We start from the raw sequence: 21,570 nt of genomic DNA, 5'->3' as shown, positions 1-21,570 counted from the left end.
AGAGCCGTGTGAGACACTTTTTTTTATGGATGGGCGCTTTTTATTTAACTTCTTTTGGACTGACGAACTGCAACACCCGCTGAGTGGCATTAAACAGCTTTAAATATCAAAGACAATTTTTAATATAACTCCGATTGGATTCGTCTGAAAGAAGAAACTCATATACACCGAGGATGACTTGAGGGTGAGTCATTTATAGGCTAATTTTCATTTTTGGGTGAACCCTTTCAAATCATTCTGAGGTTAAATACATATTTAAAATCATAACAAGAAATAGTTTAATAGCTATGATACTGTTTTTGAAATCAAATCTTTGCATAGCTATGACAGTAAACGCTGGAATCTAACAATGCCTTAGAAAAAAACAGTTAATCTTAAAAAAATAAAGCATATACATAAGCATGTTATAAACTTCTGAAACATTGGTGTTTCATATTTTAGAGTAGTCACTGCAACTCAATTAAATCTGTATGTGGGAGTGTGTGTGGAAAAAGTCATATGTAACCCCCTTTGTAATCCTTAACATTTTCATAAGTAACTGTAATTTAGTTACACATTTTTTCTTAGTAACTGTAACTGATTACAATTACTTTTATTTTGTAATTAAATTACGTAATTCCGTTACATGTAACTAGTTACTCCCCAACACTGCCGAATACACATAGGTGTGTAGTAACTGGGGACAAGTCGCTATGCAAAATTAATCTTAGAAAGAAATGAACTTATTAAAGTATGGCGTCCTTTAAGATAGGCTTGAAGGGCATATTCTTGATTAAATATTTAATACTTATCAATGCTACTATGATAATAGTAACAATAATAGGTGTACTAAAAAAAAAGAGTTCAAGATTTTAGCTCTCTCTAGTGGTGAAAATCTTGAAAATCTTTTTCAATGTTCCACTGTTTCTTTTTTGATCCCTCCGCTCTTTAGCCTCTTAATTTTTCTCATTCTTACTGTTTTTTCTGTCTTTCCTTTAAAACACTTGTTTTTGTATGTCAGTGTTGTCAGAAGAGAAATCGTGAACATTTCGTACCCTGCTAACTCATGAAAACTTTGCGCAAAATGATTGACAGGAAGAAATCTGACCCAATGGCCTATTTTTAGTCTGTTTACAGACTATGGTCAGTCACAGCAAGTTAAATCTGATATTATGTTCACTCATATTCGTAATATTTTGCATTTACAGGCCAGTGGTTATTCTGGAAATCGGGGTGGCTGTTCTTGTGGCGGTGTTCCTCTTGGTCTACCTCACTACTCGCTACAATCCTCCAAAAGATCCTTTGTTCTACGGTATGAGCTCTGACACTGATTTGATTGGTTAACTCTTGAAATATGCAGCATATCCTCATTTCTTTCTGACCCTCAAATAAATAAAACGACATGAATCGATCAGAAATATGGTCTCAAAAGTCTCAAAACACCACATTTTTTTCTGTTTAAGGTTACATACATCTGCATGAATTATTTAAAAGGATAGTTCACCCAACAATTTAAATTCTGTCATTAATTACTCACCCTCATGTCGTTTCAAACCTGTAAGACCTTCGTTCATCTTTGGAACACAAATTAAGATATTTTTGATGAAATTCGAGAGCTTTCTGACCCTGCATAGACAGCAACACATCTTCCACGGTCAAGTCTCAGAAAGGTAGAAAGGACATCGGTAAAATAGTCCATGTGACAGCAGTGGTTCAACCGTAAATTTACGAAGCTACGACAATACTCTTTGTGTGCAAAGAAAACAAAAACAATGACTTTATTCAACAATTTCTTCTCCATGTCAGTCATAAATGCGAGTTCACGAGACGTGCGTACCTTTCTGCATTTTGAACGTGTCAGTGGTGTTTCTGTGAAGATGAACGAAGTTCTTATGAGTTTGGAACGGTTGAGTAATTAATGACAGAATTTTCATTTTTGGGTTAACGATCCCTTTAATTGTTTTGTTGCTGCACTGAATGAGGCAATTTAAACTCATTAGTATCGGTGGAATGCAGACACTGGCATTTCATTGACATTTTCTCTCACCGTATTAAAGGTTCAGGGATGTTTACACAAAAACCAGTGGAAGTTGTGGTGACACCTGCACAATTTTCCGAAAAAAGGGGGAAAAAATGGCCATTTCCCCCACCAAAATGTTTACGATGCCAGACAAAAAATTACAAAATTATTCTGTGACACATGGTATGTATACAAACTTGCCAATCTGCCTCGTATTAGGACACAATAGAAAAATGTGAGCTTTTGCAATGTAATGCTAGAAATTTAGCTTAAGATAGTGGTGTTATTATGGGTTAGAGTGACTGAGAGGTGACAATGTCATCTGGCACAGCATGTCATTTCACCCCGCTGTGATGAAGGAGACGATAATTCCATTATCGCACCTGTAATGCAGGTAAACTAAACCAAGACCCCTATGGCTTAAAAGGGCTCAGGGAGAAAAAGGGAAGCGAGAAAGACAGAAAGTGAGAACGTCAGTATCAGACTGTGCATCTGTGCTCAGCGGATGGCAATACAGCACTTCTCATTGAGCCGTTATATCTACGAAGCTGTCAGTCAGATACTCGTGGACGCAAGAAGAATGGCACTGGACAATATCTAGTCTAGTAATCCAACCATGAAATTGGATACAAGAAAAGTATTTGTTACAATAACACACCTGTCTTTACTTTTACACCCACGGTTTCCTTCAAAATAAGCTATGAATTCCATCTTGAAAACTTTGCTCGGAAAAGAAGATTGTTAAAGGAATATTTCACCTAAATTGAAACTTATCAGTTAGGCTACAATCATGTCGAGCTTTACAGCTCACCATTTATCTATATGAAAAAGAGCAGCGTGAACATTCCCCTAAACTTCGCCATTGTGTTCCAATGGAGTCATATGGTTTTGGAACGACATGAGAGTGAAGTAAATGATGACAGATTTTTCATGTCTACGTGAACTATTCTGTTAAATCCTGTGTCTGAGCTTTCAGTGGTGACATTTATAGTCATTATATTTGCCTCCATGCTCAAGAATTTTCCTTCTTCATGTCCCCTGCCACTCATTATTTGTCACCCAGACGCTTAGGAAATGCCACATGGGGTATTTGCTGTCTCTGCAAAGTGCCCTTTTGGCACAGCTGCACTTTAAACCTGAAAAAAACAAACACCACATGGCTCCAAATATAAATTTCTTGTTCACACCTCCACTTGCAGATATCATTATCCTCTTCCACCTTGCCAGAAATCAATAGTCGGTAAGAGTGAAATCTTTTTAATAAAGACGAGAATAAAGGTGGACTAGTCAACTCTTAATAGAGCAGTTGAGCGCTGAAACATCTTATTAGTGAGGTTTTTCTCTCGGCACATCACAGAAGGCTTAGAGTTAAAGACGAAAACATTTCAATTCAGCGTTTCGAAAGCGCCAATGAAGCCGAGCTCATAATCCCACTAGGGAGAGATTCGTTTTCTTGCAAAGCCTGCAGTTAAAACTGTTTAATTTCTCTTTCATTAAAGACAAGAGCAGTTTGTCACTTTCTGAGGACGAAAATGTTCTATTGTTTGATTTTCAGGCCAGTTTTGCATAATGTTAATTATACATGACATTTGCATACGAGAATGTGGAAAATATATAACCATCCAATCATGTGACTTACTGTACAATATTCCACTTATTGCATGATAGACTCACCAAATAAATAAATAAGTGCATGTTTGAATATTAATTTTAGTTCAAATTATGTTGTAATCTTACCTATTATCTAAAAATTAGTCTACAATGTAGCCTAAAAAACTGATATACAGTACAGCATTGCTATTGAAATTCTCCATATTCACTAGCTCATTACAAATATGAGACCACTGAATGTCACCATGGGCCAATCAGAATCGAGTATTCCATAGGACCGCACACAATTGACCAATCAGAATCAAGTATTCCATAGGACCACACACAATTGACCAATCAGAATAGAGTATTCTATCAAAATATCGAAATATCAGGTGACCAAAAGTAAAAATTGGAAAGCCGCAATGAAGTCATGTCTCGCTTACGTAACATACACTACAACAATTAAAGCACGTACATTTTAACACTAAACAAAAGAAAAGACTGTTATTGTGTACTGTATGCATAATATTTTGTTTTTGTTCAATTTTTGCAGAGTTTTCCTTCACGTGTGTCATTGACCTCACGAGCGCTCTAGAATACGATGGCTTCACCTCAGGGTTCATGGAGTTCTACCAGAAAACGGCCAGTATCATGAAGAGAAAGCAGAGTTGATGTTATCGATTATCCAGTTTAAACCTGTCTGACGATGGTATTGCTGGTTCTCCAGGGGGAGCCGTATCTCGGCACACCGTACGCTATCATGATGTGCTACTGGGATGGTATAGCGCACTTCATCCTCTACCTGATGCTAATACACCGCATGTCAAACAAGTTTGTAAATTATGTCTACTCTGTACGCTATTCAGTACAGTAGTCAAAGATGTAAATGAGATGTCTAGTCTGCCAATTTTTAAAGGTTGTTTCATGTTGTAACATCTACGTTAAGAAGTTATATTTAAGTAAAAATGGGGAAAAGGATTGAAATAATGTTTCGACACTATCTGGCAAGAACATGACATGAAACTGTGATGTTTAAAAGGAGGTGGATTTTCCTAAATGAGTGTTTCCTATCATCCCAGGCAACAATACCGCACATTGGGTCTTTTCTGGGCTGGATCGCTGTGCACCAACATGATTGTGTTTGTACCTGGAATCGTGGTTGGTGAGTCAAAGTAAATAAACGATCACAAATTCCTGCTGAACATTACATAAGATGCTTCTCAAATACGTTTTATATGCAGGTAAATATGGCTCTGAGATCCGTCCTGCCTTCTGGCTCAACATGCCTTTTCTGTTGGTGCCCATATGGGGAGCGGTTTCCTTGTTCTCCAGGCCAAGGGATATGCCTCTTGTGGGAGCATCCAAGGTGAAGAACCAGACACTGTTGACATTGGTCAGTGGTTAGTATTTTCTCTACAGAATCAGTAATGGTGCTTGTATCCATCAGGCTGAACGTGAGCAGAAAAAAGCCTTGATCTGTCACCCCCTGGATCTTCTCTTTGTTGTTTATCTAGTGGCTGCCATGGGATATCTTTAGAGGATTGGTAAGCTGGTGCTCACCATACGCTTGCGTATGATCTCCATAATTAATTCTGTTGGGACAAAGAAACTCATATCTTTATCCATATATTGGCCATTAGAAATCCTCAACAGATATGTGAAAGAGTATGAACCATATCTGAAGGATCCTGTGGGCTTCCCCAAAGTTACGGTGAGTACATTTTCATATACTCTCAAGTAGGGGTTGAACGACTTCTGATTTTTTGAAGTCGACTTTTATGTGATAAAAGTCGAGTCGAATTCGACTAGTCACTGATGACTTCATTAATGAACAAATAAGTCTGGAGCTGAGACTCAAACACCTTGTGCACAGCTATGGCATATGACACAGCGCTGCCCACATGGCTGTTGCTCCTATAACAGCTTTTTTTATCAGTTCTTTTGTCTTTAAGTCGTTATATTTCTCACAGATTTCTGCTCATTCTAAATCAGATACAGATAAAGTAGCACAGTAAAGATTACATTCATATGAATGCATTAGTGAGAGCGATTGCGTGTGTGAATTAATTATACATGGCAGCGTCTCCCTACTAGTAGTGAAGCTGTGGAATTTAGTTATTAAGAAAAATATGCTTGAACTTTTCAGTTTCTAAGCTATTTTATTGAGAAATCACAGAACAGTGTTGACAATACATTTCCGCGCTGAATGATTCTGTGCGTGCGATGTACGCGCTACTGTCTGTAGCCTATGTGTGTGCGATTACAGTGCAGCAGCGCATTAGATTAGAATGGCGATTAATTTACCTGTACAATAAGCTGTTTAAAACGTGCATTCTCCAGTTCAGTTTCGAGCATCCAGTAATATAATCACACGTCTTGTGGAGCGCTTTCAGAGTATGCATTTATTTGTCATTTGAACTGTTTGGAAACGGAGCGTAAATGTGGAAGTCCTTCAAAGATTTCTTATTCTGTTGCGCCCTCTATTGGACCAGCGACTAGTCGACGTCAAGCTTAAAGCGTCATGGCAGAGCATTGAAGTCGACTAGTCGATTAGTCGGTACAACCCCTACTCTCAAGTAATTACATTCAGTCAGTTTTAGGCCAACACATTCAGGCTTCTTAATACCCTAAGCATTATAGCATTAAGCTCCTCTAAATGACTGTACGGTAGGTATTACTCATCATTAGCACTCAATAAGGTGGGTGGCTTATTGTCACCTTGGGTAGTCCACGAATATCCCCGCTGTCTCAGCCCAAGCACAAAGGTATCAAGGGTACCTTTGTTTTTGTTTAGATTGGGGTTGTAGCTTGGTCAATAGGTTATCAAAAGTCCTTGTTCTAGCTGGAACCCTGGCACAACGGTGGCCCATCGATCAGGCAGGAGATGTGCTGTGACTTGATAAGCTAATCCCACCCATGAGTCCTGGCTGAGCCCCTCCATCAACTCAAACAAGGAGAGAGTGTGACATGTGTGGTAATGTGTTTGATAAGGAACGAGGGTGCGCCAACACGTATGTTTGTACAGAGGACAGAAACCTGCATCGATCGCATAATACCTGTGCACTCAGGTGCTGGTGAGAATATTTATATAGTATGTATAGGGCAGGGTAAATTCCTTGTAATGTTTCTACTCAAATTCCAATTCAACATCTGTGACTGATTCCATTCTAATTGCAACTCACAATTGAAAGTGCTTACTTTATATATAAAACAATAGTGTATATTATTTTAAACATAAAATTATATATATTTAATATTTTATTTTAAATGTATATACATGTATTTAAATGTATAAATTTATATGTATAATATATATTATAGTATTACACAAATAGTATATATATACTGTATATATATATATATATATATACTATTTGTGTAATACTTTATTGTTATAAATATTAAAATATTAGTTATTTTAATTTGATTAATTATTATTTATTTTTGTAATAAAATATAGACTTGTCATTTGCACTTATATATTGTTGCTCTTTTGTTAGTTTTGACTGCTTCTATTGTCCTCATTTGTAAGTCGCTTACAAAAAGCGTCTGCTAAATGACTACATATATATATACTGTATATATGTATATATATTATACATATATTATACACACTCACACACACACACACACACACACACACACATATATACATATATAGTGTGTGTGTGAATATATATAAAACAAAATGATGTATTAAAATATTTATTTGTAACTTGATATACATATAAAATAAGCAGTTACACAGATATATTTTAGTTATTTATAGTTAAATATACATCTCTAAAGATGTATGTGAATTCCTGGGCGAACATGACTTTTTACAGCTTGTTATTACTTTCTTGAAAGACATCACGTGCCGTGCAACACAACCAGGCTCTGTTTAGTACGGTGGCCGAGAAGTGCAAAGCCGATTCACAATTCTGAAAACAAAATAACAAATTAAAAACGCAAATGCAAGTCTAAAAATAACTAAATGTAAATAGACACCCCGTATTTTTTATTCCATAGTAAGGACAATTCATACAATGCATTTAAACTGAGCTACTTTAATACCATCTCCGAACTTTCTACCACGACTCTGCTGTTCTTCCGCTGGTTCTTCCCTGTATACGTTGATTGACAGATGTCTCGTCCAGTCAGCGGTGAATAATCCCAAACCAATGGCGCTGTCTCAAACTATACCTACCTTTTCCGGTTTGTCTGATTTGTCGTTGTGTTTTCTGACTTGTTATAATGTTTTCTGAATTGTTGTTGTGCTTTCTGAATTGTTATTTTGTTTTTTAGACTTGCATTTGCGTTTGTAATTTGTTATTTTGTTTTCAGAATTGTGATCTGCTTTGCCACTTCTCGCCACCGTAGTTTAGGGTCTAATCGTGGGTAATGTGCCTATGTTTGTGTTTTTAAGCCTCAATAAGTATGAATGATTGTGTGAACTCAATGCAGTCGGGCCGATCTGTATTCAGCGGGAGTGCATTGCTGCGGCAGCGCTGGTGCCCTTGGGGATTGAGTTGGACTGCATTAATTTGCCATCAAAGCACTGGTGTGTAGAGGCAAGGCGTGTAGTGTTGACACACAGATTGAAATAATACTTGTTGCACGGTGTCTTTTCGTCTCCAGATCTTGCTGCTCCTGTTCCATGCGCTTCCAATGCTGGGTTTATTTGCATATGGGCTTTGCACACCTGGCTGCACTTGGATGCTTGATTGGACGGTATATTTTGCAGGTGCCATTTTACAGGTAAGACATGAAAACTTCTCCAATATTTAGTCAAAGCTGTGAGAAGAGAGCAAGAAAACATCTGTTAGAAACTGTAAATTCTATGTCTAAGGTTCAAGTTAGAAACAACCATTGAGGTATACTGTATTTCCTCCATAGTTTCGGGCAGAATCTAGAGATTTCTGTCTACTGCATGCTGATGTTATAGAAAGGCACCATCAAACAGTATCACGATCAAAGCCTTGGTCTGAACAACTTCATCCAGCACCCCTTTAATTCCCAGTACGAGGCCTGAGCAGTCAGCATTCCTGATCAAAGACCTCAGTAGAACAGGACTTCACTGGAGTTTCACTGTAGATCTCCAGCTCGACATACAAATGAACGCCTCCTCAAAGCTGAGAGGACGTCATTGCAGTCTATTCATCTCTACTTACCCATAGGCAGAGGCCTCTAAAATACATTACAAGGTCTTGGATGAGACCTCATTGTGCCCTTATCATTGAACTTTACAAAAGTGCAATATAAAACTAGATTCTTGCATTTCATTAAGGGAATATGAGTGGTGTTTTGCTGAAGAGAACTTGCAGCCACAGTCCTAGGATTTGTGTTGGTATGTGGGTGCTATGGGGTGCGTTAGCCAACTATGGTCGCAAGTTTCGTCATTACCAACATAGTCCAATGATTCAGTGTTTCCTGAAATCATAGTTCCAGTGAATATTTGCAAACAGTATCATAAACAGGCATGGTTGGAACTACAGCTCTCAGCCTGTGGTTAGAAGCATGGCATATTGTTTGACATGTGGACTTAGATTGTATACACACCACCGTTTCTGAATAGTGGACACGTGAATAAATACGTAAGCCAGTGGTGTCCAATCCTGATCCTGGAGAACCACTGCCCTGCAGAATTTAGCTCCAATTCGATTTAAAGGAATAGTTCACCATAGTTCAGTACTTACTCTCATGTCGTTGCAAACCCGTAAGATATCCGTTCATCTTCAGAACACAAATTAAGATATTTTTGATGAAATCCGAGAGCTTTCTGACCCTGCATAGACAGCAATACAACTGACACGTTCAAGGCCCAGAAAGGTAGTAAGAACATCGTTAAAATAGTCCATCAGTGGTTCAACCTTAATTTTATGAAGCTACGAGAATACTTTTTTTGTGCACAAAAAAACGAACAAAAATAATGACTTTATTCAACAATTACTTCTCTTCTCTTCTCTTCTCTTCCTCTTCTCTTTCTTTGGTGTACATTCACAACAGTACCATGATGCATGCATTTGCATTCCTTTCCTTGCAATCAAGGCATATGGTTTCAAAACGCCAGAACATGCGTCGTGGTACTGTAGTAAACGTACGTTGAAGACTGACACGGAAGAGAAGAAATTGTTGAATAAAGTCATTATTTCTGTTTTCAAGTATTCTCGTAGCTTTATAAAATTAAGGTTGAACCACTGATAGACTATTTTATCGATGTCCTTACTAACTTTCTGGGTCTTGAACGTGTCAGTTATGTTGCTGTCTATGCAGGGTCAGAAAGCTCTCGGATTTCATCAAAAATATCTTAATTTGTGTTCCGAAGATGAACGAAGGTCTAACGGGTTTAGAATGACATGAGGGTGAGTAATTAATGACAGAATTTCCATTTTTTTGGGTGAACTATTCCTTTAAGCAACGAGTTATGTCATTGTATGGGAAATGCACCCCTGGGTGGTTGTGTTTTGGCCCAAGTCAAGGTGACCAAAAGTCCTTCCCTCAATTTAGTGGATTTTTTCACCTGTTTTTTCATTTACCAGGTGAAAATTGTCTTATCGATTATATAAAACTCTCACTCACAAAAACAACATCTTGTGCTTCTGTCCACCACAGTGCCAGTGGTCTCATGCTGGAGCGTCGCTGCACCCACACACTGCAGAAATGTACAGGATTCCCATCACAACCCTGGTGCCCGTCCTCCTCCTCAACCTGCTGTATGCGCCCGGTCCTGTACTGCTCGCCCTGCGTTGCAAACAAGAGCCGGACTACTTCCTTTCCATCACACCTGTGGGCCAAACTAACAATGAGAAGAAATTAAATTAAATCGATTGAACAAAAAAACAAAAAAACATTGACCTTGAAGGGATAGTTCACACAAGTATTGAAGTTCCGTCATCATTAACTCATGCTGGGTGAACTATTCCTTTAGAAAGAGTGCATTTAAAATTGTGTTAAATTGGCACAGCTGTGTTCCAGTGGGTTCCTGTTAATTTGGTAATCACGTAGGTTACAGGACCTTGCTTTTGAAACGTCTTGATTGTGTCAGTTGCCAGAGCTACGGCTGTTACTGAATTCCTCATGACAAAAACAACTCTAAATTGCAAGAAGCCGAGATCATTAAACCACGGCTTGTTCTACCTGTCTTGACACAACAAGACCTTTAACACTGCAGTTTATTAGCCTTCTGTCCTTCACTGTAAAAATCTCATGTGCTGCAACTAGAGGTCTCTTATTCCGGTGTATTTTCCTAGTTCTATCCATCTGTTCCACACAAATTTCACAGTTACATCTTAAATGTAACATGCCAGAACGTTCTCTTGAATAATTTACTGGTCTCATAGGTAATAAAATATTATCCTACAAGATCTTCATCTGGATATGCTGTATGTACATGATCAAGTCAGCAGGGTTGAGTTCTACAACTACTAACCTTAAAAGCAATCCTTGCTCAGCAGCTTTTTCATGCTGATGAGGAGCAATGCACAAAATTTCTGCTTGCACACACAAACAGCACTCTGTGTGGCATCAAATCAGTTCCAGTGGAATTAGTACAGAAATCTGTCAAGCCTAGCGGATAATTTCGGGCGAATTCCAAATGGCTTTTTTGCACCCTTGAAGGGCACTTCGGGAAGGGGGCGCCATTTGTAGGGACGTTCCAAACGAAAGTGAACAACTGAATCCCTTCACGAAGGGCCCTTCCAGAAGTCCGTTAGCGAAGGGAACATGCGATGGTCACTTCACGGAAGTGATTTCGGTTTGTGATCATGTGATCTTCAGTTAGAAGATCTTGCAATGCTTTTTAAAGTCAAGTTGGGGTTGATTTCGACTTCACAGACTAACGAAAATAGAATAGGCTAATTAAATTTGTCTATTTTAATGTAAGACTAAATATTTTTTCCTCAGTGATAGAAATATGATTTAAGACGGTAGTGCAAGCAAGTTTAAGCACGTTTCGTTTGAAAAAGTTTAATAGTAAATAAGACACAATTATACAATACTTGAAAATAATAATAATGATAAGAAGAAATATTTATTTGCAACAACTGATGGAGTGCTGATTGAATGCTGCACGTACGTGCAGTGTTGTCAAGGTAACATTTGGTCAGTCATTCCCTTCGCCAAGGGAGTTCCAAACGCTTATACGAGAGAGTAATGCCCTGCACCTCATTCCCTTCGGCAAGGGAGTTTCAAACGCTTATACGAGAGAGTAATGCCCTGCACCCTTCAAAGAACACACTTCAAGGGCTCTGCCCTTCGAAGGGAGTAGGGCATGGGATGCTCACTTCCGTTTGGAATTCGCCCTTCATTTCAGTGTTGACATACATGTGCATCTCAATAAATTAGAATGTCGTGGAAAAGTTCATTTATTTCAGTAATTCAACTCAAATTGTGGATGCCTTGACCCCAGCCTCAGTCCATTCCTTGTGAAGTTCACTCAAATTCTTGAATCGATTTTGCTTGACAATCCTCATAAGGCTGTGGTTCTCTCGGTTGGTTGTGCATCTTTTTCTTCCACACTTTTTCCTTCCACTCAACTTTCTGTTAACATGCTTGGATAGAGCACTCTGTGAACAGCCAGCTTCTTTGGCAATGAATGTTTGTGGCTTACCCTCCTTGTGAAGGGTGTCATTGATTGTCTTCTGGACAACTGTCAGATCAGCAGTCTTCCCCATGATTGTGTAGCCTAGTGAACCAAACTGAGAGACCATTTTGAAGGCTCAGGAAACCTTTGCAGGTGTTTTGAGATGATTAGCTGATTAGCATGTCACCATATTCTAATTAGTTGAGATAGTGAATTGGTGGGTTTTTGTTAAATGTGAGCCAAAATCATCACAATTAAAAGAACCAAAGACTTAAACTACTTCATTCTGTGTGCATTGAATTTATTTAATACACGAGTTTCACAATTTGAGTTGAATTACTGAAATAAATGAACTTTTCCACGACATTCTAATTTATTGAGATGCACCTGTATGTGGAGGTCATAATGTATTATATTAGATATTTCAGTATAGGGGTATAGGGGTAATTAGTGCCTTTCTCCTCCAATTAGTATTTCTCAGGTTTGGTTTATTTTTAAAAAGTCAGTTATAAATAAGCTATTGAACACATTGAAAATCGTTGATACAGTTAATTGAACACATATACTTACAGCAATAGTTGTCACAATGAAATGAATAGGCCATTAAACAGCCTTTGCTTTTCAATACAACTGAAACCTATAAAAAGATTTAAGAAACTGTAAAAATGCAGAATTTTATATACAAAAATGATCAAATCACTGTTTTGGCCAACAATGTAATGTAGCTATAACACTTAAAACGTGTCAACTCACCATTTTATTCAAAATATCTGTCAAAGGATCCAAATACTGTAACAAAAACATACTAAATAAGTAGTAATAAAGGAGAAGTCACGCTTTGAATGGAAAAACAAAATATTACACATATTATTGTAATTAATTGCAACAATGTGTAAAATTGCTCAAAAAAATCAATTGATAAAAAAATCAATAAACCCATATGAAGAGTTTATTTGCAAAAACTGATAAAAATGTTCAAAAATCATGTTTTTTTTAATCCTGCATTCCAATTAACATCAATCAAACTGCAGTTGGGTTATTTTGATTAAATAATAATAACTAAAGAAATACAGCTAACTAACACAATAAAAACATGATAACACAATAAAACATTATTTATGAAAATGAATAAAAACGGAGTTATTTTTTTTTTGCAAAGAAGCTCTTCATATATAGGCTTGTGCATTAGTTATGGATACTTAGCCTAGCATACTAAATGGCTTCTTGCATTAATTAATTCGCAAAGTCTAGTCATTTTAGTCTCAGTATCTTATAAATACTTACCAGCAGTCACTACGTGCTAAATTAAAATGTAATTGTAACTTTTAGAGCAGGAGAAAAAAAAAAGCTTTGGAGAATGCGGGCATCGATCCCGCTACCTCTCGCATGCTAAGCGAGCGCTCTACCATCTGAGCTAATTCCCCTTTCAGCACACTCCAGCTGGTATGCAAGTATGTAACATAAGTACGAAACTCTACTTCGCTCTCACAGTACATTTATTAATTATAGACCCGATACGACATCATATTATCATAGTTTCACGACACAATACACTCTATTTATCAGATATGCAGTCTCAAAGCCTACTTGCCAGTTCACATAATGAATGGGAAAGGGTCTGAAGTAGTTAAAAATAAGTTAAGGTTATTCGAGTTTACATATTCACGACAAAGTTACTAAATAAACTACCGAGTAAAGCTACAAACATCGAGTTTGCGAATAAATTCGCACAATCTGCAACATACGCAACCGTAAACAAAGCTAACTATACAAAATAAGTTACAACTTAAAAGACGAGGAACCCTCTTTGTTACCACAGCATATCAGCCTAGCACTAAGAGTAAATGAGAGTCTTCCAGCGCTGACACCGTCAGCTGCAGTGAAACCGAGTCAGAACCGGGACAGCTGCGCCGGAACGCGCGTCAGTGCACTGGAGCAATATTACTTCATACCCTCTCAACATAAAACGCGTCCTCTCATGATGTTGGTGAGTTCAGACTGCATGTGTGTGGGTTTTACTACGGTAACCTTGATAATGCGCAGTGCATTGCGGTAGGGGATGCTCAAAGATGCTGTAAGGGGAGTTGAGGATGATGATGATGTATGATTCCGTTGTGTTGTAGCTATATATATAATGTGTTTGGGCTGGTTAATGTGCTGCATAGTGTGTGTATGTGTGGTCTGGATCATGTTACACAAAAGAAGACGGGAAAAAGGCCTACATTTGTAAAGCAATACTGTATGACTTCGTTCAGACAGCAGACATCTGATTATTTTGCCATAACAGATTTCTAGACTCTACCTAATGTTTGCAAAACTGATCCAAACCACATGTATCATGCTGGTATATACATCATTATAAATGCAGTAGATTTAGATCAGATATTGCCCACATTGTCTGACGTTGTCAAAAATGAACAAAACCAAGCTCATTTGTGTGCAATGTGCCATTGTTCTGTGTGTGTGTGTTTTTTTTAAAGATCTTGTGCTTGGAAACCATTACCTGCACGCTGTTGTTCCTTTCACCCTTTGTGACCACCTACCCAGCTGACTTGGAGAAAGGACGGAGGAGAGTGGTTCATGTAATGGGTAAGAACTTCTTCTGTGCCGCTTTTTACCAGGTGTCCCAGATCACATTGTACATAATCTGGCAAATCTGCAGGCAAATCTGCAAATGCAGCATAAGCAGAAGAAGGTTATCATACCTACCGACAATTGCCTACTTGTAGAAAAACATTTTTCAACTGTGTTAAACATGCAGCCAACAAATAAATACCATTATTGTGTAAGTGCAGTGATATTCAGAGCACTTAATGTAAATGTTGACAGTCAGAGACCACTCCACCCACGAGTGATCTTCAGTGTATAACCTCACTTTGCAAGTTCAGTGTCAGTCCACCAGTGGTATTAAAAGAAAATCTCTTACGATCCCCAATTGAAGTGGCTACTCGAAGCTCAAGTAGGATTTAAAAGCAATATGCAACATCTGATAGTTGTTGCATATTTATATTGCAGGTAAACTTTATAATCAGTTTTAAGTCAACTAGGTCGCATTTCTTCATTTGGTATTCATTTTTATGTAAGCAAGAAAAAAGGTCATTAATTGAAGCTGTTGCACTAGCTGTCTTCTAACAGCATGGTCCCAACATTTACTTGGCAGCTGCAAATTACTTTCAAAAAGTCTGTGGTTACAGTGACATTGCTTTCAGTTTAGACCCTTTGCTTCGGATGAAATACTGGTTCTTTGGCTGTCTCTGACTGAATTAATGATAGGATATGTTTGGCAACCCTGCTTTCAAAAGAAAAGGTGTTGTGGTAACAAACATTTCAGAGTGCCAGGTATCCATCCAGCTGACAGTTTAAATGAGCAGATGTCAAAGCTGATTAGAGATCCAGCTATGCTTCAAGTGCCTTTGAACAGCCTTCAGACAAAAGCAAAGGATTCTGTGGGAAATAAAAGAAAAGGTGAAGGATTTAAGCATTTTCAATGTCTTTTTTAATGCCATAGTTATTAATTTTTCTTAGCTGGTTTTAAGATCAGATGCTTATTTAGCGCAACAGGTAAAGCTAAGGTACTCAGCAAGAGGGCCGCATCTGCATTACAATTGGCACTCTTAAAGGATATTCATGCAATATGCAGATTTTAGACTGATGTGACGTGTCGGTTCACTCAATTGAAAGGGACACAGCACAAAGAATACTAAAAGATCTGGCTATATTTGAAATGAAAATGACCCTATTTGCATATGAACTGCATGAAAAAGAAAACCACAAAATTGCATAGTTTTCCACAGTCCCATAAATTTTCACCCAAACCTTATTCGGCAAAGTCTCAAAACCTTTAAGAAAATTTTATTTAAAAATAGGGTAAATTCCAGTCAAATTGACAGTCAGTCTCAAATGTAAAAAATTCAACTGAAATTCATATTCAAATATAATTGCAACACTTTGAATTTAATTCGGTTTGAATGTGGCCCTGCTGAAGTTTCTGAAGTTTAGCATGGTGCTAGGAACTCAAAAGTTATGGGACTGATTCCCAGGTACACACTGATAAGGATAATTCATAGAGTGTAAAGTGGAAACTTCTTTCTCGTTTTCCCTAGAGGATGATACAGGGGCAGTGATAGTCCAGACTGCTCCAGGTAAGGTGGTCACTCATCGCGGTGGCACTATCACCCTTCCCTGCCGTTACCACCATGAACCAGAGGACGTCGACCGTAATCGCATCCGCATAAAATGGACGAAGGTTTCCGATGCTTTCCAGTTTGAAGACATGTTTGTAGCGCTGGGGCGACAACAGAAGACGTTTGGGTCCTACCGTGGTCGAGTGTCTCTGGAACGGGCAGGGCCAGGAGATGCTTCAGTTATTATTCACAACATCACCTTGCAAGACTACGGCCGCTACGAGTGTGAGGTCACCAATGACATGGAGGACGACACGGGATTTGTCAATCTAGACCTTGAAGGTTAGGGAACTGGTCTTGGTTGTAGTAACTAAGGGTGCTTTCAGACCTGGCCTGTTGTTTCGGAACCTGGCACGCTTCCCCCCCCTTAGCTCGGTTCGTTTGGGCATATGTGAACATGGCAATCGCGCTCGGATCCGCACCAAAACAATCGGTCCGAGATCGCCTGAACAAGGTTGTCTCGGCTCGATTGAAAACGAACTCTGGAGCAGTTCGGTTGTAGTGAGAAAGCAATCCGATCCAACGGACCAACGAACCAGGCTATATCACGATGTATGATGGGTAATTACGTAAGTTCCATGAAAAGCATATTGTTTTGCAAATACCTCAAAATGAACCTGTGAATTTCTGAGAGTGATCACGTCTTTGCCATTCAAAATCAAAGCGCGCTTTTTCATTTTATAATGCCGTCTTACTGCTCTTCTTCGTAGTAGGTGCTTGACAAAAATGTTTTCCCGATGAATCCTGGACTCAAAATGATAAATTAATATAACGACAGCTACAAAAAAAACCAACAATAAGCCCACAAAGCTGTTGTCATTCCATCCAGACTGATAACAGCTATGAGTGGAATCCCGGAAAATAAACGGTGGAACTTTGACCAATGAGAGAACAGTTTACTCTCATGTGACTTGTATTAACAAATTTGGCCCGTTTAGAAACTTTGCCATGTGAAAGCGAACCGCACCAAGAATAAAAAGCAACATTGTGATCATTTTAATCCCTGTTTCGGAACAAATCAATCGATCTACAGGTGTGAAAGCACCCTAGGATTGAATAAAGTGTCATATTCCTACTGAACCAACTTCTCTGAAACATTTTTCAAAGGTGTGGTGTTCCCATACTACCCTCCATCCGGACGCTACAAGCTGAACTACCACCAGGCAGAGGAAGTGTGCCGACAGCAAGATGCAATTCTGGCCTCTCATGCGCAACTCCACAAGGCTTGGCTTGAGGGGTTGGACTGGTGCAACGCCGGCTGGTTAGAGGACGGCTCGGTCCAGTACCCCATCTCTCATCCTCGAGACCAATGTGGCCACAAGGATAGCCCTCCCGGGGTCCGCAACTATGGCTATAGGCACAAAGAAGATGAACGCTATGATTCTTTTTGCTTTACCTCAAACCTCAACGGTGAGTGTTTACCTAGGTTGGAATTGCTTATTAGAGATCTTTTCCGGCCTGAGGCTGTTGGACCAGGTTCCTGTTGAGAAGGTCCTCCTGCTTCTCCTTTCACTGCCTTCCGTTTGATACCTATCCAATAAATGGTGCCAGTGCCACAAATGAAGGAGTCTTAACTGAGCACTGCATCAATTCCTGGAAAATTGGCCAAATCAAATCAGATTTCAGGGAAACTATGATTTAGTACAGCTTCTGGGGTGCAGAGTCACTTTGTGATCATGCGGGAATAATAGGCGTTTGCACAGTTGATTTTGTCTTCAGGAAGAAAACGGTATTTTTGGCCCTGGTTCAGACCATTTGTTACTAAGTGCTGTATGATCCAGTGGGTACACAAGACTTGCCCAGTTCTTCAGACCCACTCAAGTCATTGAGAGCCAAAAGGCTTTTCTTTTATCCCCCAAGTGGGCTATTGGAGAGGACAGTTTGTCCTGAAATTTTTATAGCTAGGGCAATTTTCAATAATACCCCTACACTGACCAGCTGCTGGAAATTTAGTGAATGGCCCAGTGGGAAATATGAGACAATGTGCTGCCCTAACAGTCAGCCGTCACATAAACAAACAGAAAATCAATGAATGACTTCTGAAAAACAGGTGGTGGTCTGAAATATTTAAAATGCATTGCTATTTCATCATGGTGAAGGCAGGCTTTGAAATCATGATCCAAATTTCGAGATCTTCCGCAGTGAAATGTCTACTTTCCGGAAGAATTTCATTAGCATTTTTGACGGAACATTAAACTGGAACATTTTTCTTTCTGTGCTACTCCAGTGAGTCAGACATTTATGGCAAGCTGTTGTATAGTCTTCTCACAGCTTTTGTTGTTTTTCATAAAATCATGTTTCTCTTGCAGGACGTGTTTACTTCCTCAAACGTTTTAAGAAGGTAAACTACCTCGAGGCAGTAAAGGCATGTCAACGTGACGATGCAGTGATTGCCAAAGTTGGACAACTATACGCCGCATGGAAGATCCAGCTCTTGGACCGTTGTGAGGCGGGCTGGGTGGAAGATGGCAGCATCCGTTACCCCATCGTCAATCCTCGGGCCCGCTGCGGGGGCCCAGAACCTGGTGTCCGAAACCTAGGTTTCCCTGATAAAAAGTTCCGCCTCTACGGAGTCTACTGCTTCCGCAGGAACACTGATGTCCAGTCAACACAGGCTCCAAAATAAACCACAACTGAACTGGCTAACAGCACCAGAAGCATCTGAAAGTGCACAATACTAGTTACTAGCATCATGGCTTCTGTGTTTGACAGACAAGGCTTTTTGCACACCTGCTAGGCTTGCGCTGAACTCGGGGCATAATTGAGCTTGTATAATTTCACACACTTGCTTGAAATGAGGTGTCAATCATCTCTAAATTGAGAAAGTAAGCAACTTTTCTCCTTAGAGACATTAGTTTCGCAGTGTACCCTGCATGCAGAACTTAGCCTTCAGGTTTTCAATTTGTTTTATTTTGCTGTTTCCCAGGGAAGACAAAAGTTACTTTAATTAGCGCTAAGAAAGCAGGAAAGCTAATTTAGCCTTATAATGAGTATAGCACATTAGCAATAGCCCTCAATGACCTGATGATGAGGAAGTGATAATGGACAAAACTTCATCAGATGCTAGCATGAACTGGCTAGCTTGGCTGGGCTTAGCTTGCTTATTAAAATGAACTTTCACAGTTGTTGCCATCCAAGCAAGTAGCAAAACTGATTAGCTGTGCCAATTACTATGCACATAACACTAGACACTCATTTTTGATACGTTTTGAATGACCTTGCAAGCAATAACAGAATTAGGCATGACATTTTCTAGATGTTTATTACAGTGATAAAGCTAAAATATTGTGAATGGCAGACTTACATCAGCTGCTTTACTACTTCTTAGTGGTTGATTGCACTGTCCATTCAGTATTGCACAATATTGTCTATGATGATGCATTTTAGATTAAAGTTATTTACCTGTTCGCGTTTGCCTGTCAATTCTCTAAACGACTGTGGATGCAGGGCACAGAATTGCTTGTAAACACAAAAGCTTGACCTCTGACACAAAAAGGGAAGGAAAACCTGATGTCACCGGTAACCATGACGATATATGGATGAATATGGCTCTAACAAATTGCACATTGCTATTTTGGTTTGTCTTGGGCACAAACTCCCGGCGATGCTGCACTTTGTGTCTACAGTCTGCAAAACACTTGAGAAAATGTTTGTTGCTTTGCCAGAATCACATATGTGACCCTTACATTTCCATAGTAACAGCTATAATGAGGCCTCATGAATTTCAAAGAAAAGCAACAGTCATTTGTTAAACTGCTGAAATTAGGCTGTTTACTCTAATAGGTTTTATTATATGCTCACCATTTCTGGTTGTATTTAGCACCTTGTAGCCAATTTTAATGCAAGATTCTAAACATTTTAAACAATACAGAAAAAAACACAACTCTGAACATTATATAATGAGTACTAAACTATATACAATACTATTTCTTAGAAACACAAAAACTGCTTAAAAACAGTAAACGACAGTAAAAAGCTAACTTCTGTTAGAAATTGGCATTATATCACATATGTTGTGCTAGTCTCATGAGAAGGAGTATAAAAAGACAATACAAATTTTTTTTCTCTTTAGATGGTTGCATTATCTTTCATTGGATAGATTTAATCTTCCCTCAACATGAAAAAGTCCAAATTAATTGACCCCTAACAACTGAGCAAGTCCTCTTGGGCAAACAGAACTGAATCAGATCTCAAAAGGTGCCATATTTGTCTCATTTCTTACCTGCTGACAGGAAAAAACTAAGTGAAAATTGAACACTCAGACATCATGTACTATCCAGGCACAAGGTGTCAAATCATTTGCTCATCTATTCTAAAAGCGAAAATGCTGTGCGATGTGAAAGGAAGTCTTATCTGTTAGCATTCCCATCTCAGCAGGAGAGACAAACCCCTTGGTTAAGACAGTGTTAATCACATAGAAATCAAGTCATAATGATTATTGTATAAAAGATAATACATACATATGTAACGGAGGCCAGTTATTAAGTGCTGTCTAGATAAACCTCATTCCCATGATCTCAAAGCATTATCTGATGCTAGAGGCTATGGTTTTTAGCATCCTTGTTAGCATGCTCACTTTCCATGCTGGAAACACTGGTTCAAATCCTGCTCTGAGGGAGGTGAGTAGAACTGGAGGGGTTACACTGGTGCCATGATCTGGATTGAAAGTGAGGTTTAGGGGGGTGAGGTGTAATGTCCTTGTTAGCGAGCCCACCTCTCATGCCGGAAACCACAGTTCGAATCCTGCTTGGAGTGAGTAATGCAAGTATAACCGGAGGGGCTATACATAAACTGAAAAGTAGGGCTGTCACGATTCCTTGATTCAATTCAAGTACTCAATTCTAAAAAAATCATTGACTGCAATTTGCCTGTGTCGAGTAAACGGCAAAATACCGGAAGTGACGCATTCCACGGACGTGAATCCATAAAACGCATTATTAGACCGTTTTCCAAGGCTGCATGATATATTAAACCCATTTAAAAATCAATTATTAAAAATCATAATAAAGCATAATGCTATTGTGAATTCACAAATGCTACAATTCAATTAAATAAATATATGCGATATAGGTTTAATATATGCGCTTTAATTTTTTGTTGTGTAGCGTTACACGTGTGTCAAAGTGGCTGCATTCACAGTAAATGCTGCTCCACACCAACTGTTATCATTTACATGTGTGGAGCGTCTCAAACTCCGTCTGTGCATATTGTTGTGAGTTTGGGTTTATTAT

The 21,570-nt window shown here is 38.8% G+C and overlaps 1 protein-coding gene, 1 long non-coding RNA gene, 1 other non-coding gene and 1 pseudogene across 4 annotated transcripts; 2 read left to right on the top strand and 2 right to left on the bottom strand.

Moving 5' to 3' along the window:
- Nucleotides 1-10,879, top strand: part of LOC107687728 (transmembrane 6 superfamily member 2-like) — a 15,654-nt pseudogene extending 4,775 nt beyond the window's left edge.
- Nucleotides 10,238-12,941, bottom strand: LOC107687729 (uncharacterized). Of its 2 annotated transcripts, none has more exons than XR_001634159.1 (3): nt 12,909-12,941; nt 12,726-12,792; nt 10,238-10,309 (listed from the first exon to the last, which is right to left on the bottom strand). It is a non-coding gene; the product is annotated as an uncharacterized LOC107687729 (long non-coding RNA). The 2 variants fall into 2 exon arrangements; XR_001634160.1 differs by having other exon boundaries at nt 10,257-10,306.
- Nucleotides 12,942-13,506: 565 nt separating this feature from the next.
- trnaa-agc (transfer RNA alanine (anticodon AGC)) lies at nt 13,507-13,579 on the bottom strand. The gene has a single exon. It is a non-coding gene; the product is annotated as a tRNA-Ala (tRNA).
- Nucleotides 13,580-14,035: 456 nt separating this feature from the next.
- On the top strand, nt 14,036-19,702 carry LOC107687742 (hyaluronan and proteoglycan link protein 4-like). The gene is made up of 5 exons (XM_016485191.1): nt 14,036-14,142; nt 14,636-14,744; nt 16,259-16,621; nt 17,447-17,749; nt 18,649-19,702. Exons 1-5 carry the CDS (start codon nt 14,134-14,136, stop codon nt 18,963-18,965), a joined length of 1,101 nt encoding a protein of 366 aa, XP_016340677.1. The 5' UTR covers nt 14,036-14,133; the 3' UTR covers nt 18,966-19,702.
- The last annotated feature ends 1,868 nt before the right edge of the window (nt 19,703-21,570 follow it).

The sequence above is a fragment of the Sinocyclocheilus anshuiensis genome, unplaced genomic scaffold (assembly GCF_001515605.1).
Source record: "Sinocyclocheilus anshuiensis isolate Anshui unplaced genomic scaffold, SAMN03320099.WGS_v1.1 scaffold305, whole genome shotgun sequence".
NCBI lineage: Eukaryota > Metazoa > Chordata > Actinopteri > Cypriniformes > Cyprinidae > Sinocyclocheilus > Sinocyclocheilus anshuiensis.
The sequence above is the reverse complement of the archived record's forward strand: the minus strand, read 5'-3'. Positions and strand labels throughout refer to the sequence as shown.